We start from the raw sequence: 2,510 nt of genomic DNA on the forward strand, positions 1-2,510 counted from the left end.
CGCTCGGCCCCGAGTGTTGCTCACAGCACGGCCCCGGGCGCTGCGGGCGGCGCGGGCGCAGATCCGTGGGGGCGGGTGCAAGGAGGGGGTGGGACCTCTGCGGCCGGGCCAACTCCTCTGGGTACAAACACTGCAAGCAGGTTCCAAGGCTCGACAGGCCTTCCACCAGCTCAGGTGCCTCTTGGCCGCTTGCTTTCGACCCCCGGCCTCACCTCGGCTCCAAATGGACCCCAACTGATCCTGCCCCACTGGTAAGGAACCCCTGGCTCTGGGCCTTGGATGGCCACTTCTCAGGCACAGGACAGAGTGTCCCTGGGGTAAGATGAGGAAGACTTTTAAATTTGAGCACAAGTGGACACCGGCGGTTCACCCAGTGCTTTCTTCCCAGCGAAGGCAGCGACAAAATTTTTTCAATTTTTTATTTTTTATTTTTTTGGCCGTACCACTGGGCTTGTCGAAGCTTAGTTCCCTGAACAGGGATTCAACACAGACACTAGTAAGTGAGAGCGCTGACCGCTAACAACTAAACCGCCAGAAATTTCCAGACTGTAGTTTTGAATACAGATACAGAGGCTCAAGACTGTTGTCTTTGTTGAGGTCATCCAGCAGGGCAGGGGGTTGCGAGACCGGGACCCAGTGTGTGGAGGAGGCCTCGGAGCTGCCAGGACTTGATGGGAGGAGGGGACACTCTGCCTCTTTGGGGTTCAGGCCATGGGCCCTGGCCCCCAGCCCCAGTCAGCCTGGGCTGGGTCTGGAGCCCGGGACCTTCCCTGTGGAGTCCCGTCAGGAGGGGCCCTACTCTCCTCGGACCAGAAGAGAGGAGCTGGGGCTTCTCTATCCGCCCGAGTGCACACGAGCTCCCAGGGCTGGGTCCCGACAGAGGAGGAGGGCTCAGGGAGGCTTTGCTGACCGTCTGCCGTAGCTCCTGCGTCCCCTCTCCCTGCTCACTGCTGGCCTTTCCCTTCCTGGCAGGCGGCTCCTGCAGCTGCGCTGGCTCCTGCACCTGCAAAGCCTGCAGATGCACCTCCTGCAAGAAGAGTGAGTGTGCGGGGGCCTTCTCTGGGAATGCGGGGTCTGGGCTGAGCGCGAGGAGGGAGCCCAGAGCTCGGCAGGCAGGAGCAGGACAGTGACCAAACTTCCCGGCACCCCGCTCACCAGGAAGGGATTCACAATCAGAGCTGGAAGCACCTTCGGCATGACCGAGAACCCAGGCGCGCACTAGAGAACAGGGAGACTGAGGCCCAGACGGGTCACCAACAAACAACCTCAGACCTGTCACTAGAACTAGTCCTCCTGCCTCCCGAGTCACGCTTCTGAATCCCCTCAGGGACTGAAGCGCTTTAGGGACACGAGCCAGTGGCCGTGTGTGGCTTCTCGGGCCTGGTGCAGCCCCTTAAGCCAGTGACCGTGTGTGGCTTCTCGGGCCTGGTGCAGCCCCTTCCTGTCGAAGCAGCCCAGAGCTTCCCTGTGCCCGGCGGGAGCTGCTCTCTGAGGGGTCTGCCTCCACTTTGATCCCGAGGTCTTGGCTCACATCACTGGTGGTGCTGGGGGCTGGCTTTCTCTTGTCCCCAGAGGCCCTGCTCCCTGTCTCTGCAAGGCGCTGGGCCCCGTCCTGGGCACAGATGGGCCGGGCAACCTGAACCTAGCGTCTGAGAGCAATTATCTCGGGACAGAGGACAGCATCGTAAACTCAGGGTCTGGGCCTGAGGGCGGCTGGGGCCAGGCCTGCTGTTGGGCAGGGTGGCTCCGGACAACGCGTGGTCCGACTGCACGCTGCCCTTGCCTCCCCAGGCTGCTGCTCCTGCTGCCCCGTGGGCTGCGCCAAGTGTGCCCAGGGCTGCGTCTGCAAAGGGGCCTCGGACAAGTGCAGCTGCTGTGCCTGATGTCGCGGAGAGCCTGCCCCGGGTGTCAACAGAGCGACCAGGACAAACCTGCATTTGACCGTTTCTCATACGACCGGACCTGACGCTACATTCCTTTTTTCTATGAAATATGCGAGTCGTAATAAAAGCTGTTGACTTTATTCTGGCTCTGTCTTCCTTTGTCTGTCTTGGACAAAGAGACTCCGTGCCCATCACGGAGGGCTGGCGTGGGCAACTGGACTGGACGTGCAGAGACCTCGGCTCTGGACCACAGAGTACCCCCCGCCCGCCCCCGAAAACACAGACACACACACACACACACACACACACACACACACACACACACACACACACACACAGAGCGTCTTAGCCGCTTAGGTTATTTTGAGCTTCGGTTTCTCAGCTCCAAACGAAAGCCTCGCCAGAGGACACAGGGCATTGGACACGCAGAGGACACACTCCCTCTATTCCCCTCAGGAGTATGGATGGCAGAGAAAGTTGTCCCTTTCTCATTTTCCTTCTCTGGGGGCCCCTGCCAAACTCAGTCCTCGGTGACGAGAGCCTGGAAAAGTACCCAGAGGGCACGGGATCCCACACCCCTCTCGTGTGACTTCTACACGGGGCTTGCGTCTAACACACCCTGGGAGG

The 2,510-nt window shown here is 60.5% G+C and overlaps 1 protein-coding gene across 1 annotated transcript; it reads left to right on the plus strand.

The window, feature by feature from the left end:
• The first annotated feature begins 223 nt into the window (after positions 1 to 223).
• On the plus strand, positions 224 to 1,883 carry LOC103070378 (metallothionein-1E-like). The gene is given in 3 exon segments (XM_082931148.1): positions 224 to 251; positions 973 to 1,038; positions 1,792 to 1,883. Coding segments are annotated over 3 exon segments (186 nt in total).
• The last annotated feature ends 627 nt before the right edge of the window (positions 1,884 to 2,510 follow it).

This window comes from Lipotes vexillifer, unplaced genomic scaffold, assembly GCF_000442215.2.
Source record: "Lipotes vexillifer unplaced genomic scaffold, Lipotes_vexillifer_v1.1 scaffold342, whole genome shotgun sequence".
Lineage (NCBI taxonomy): Eukaryota > Metazoa > Chordata > Mammalia > Artiodactyla > Lipotidae > Lipotes > Lipotes vexillifer.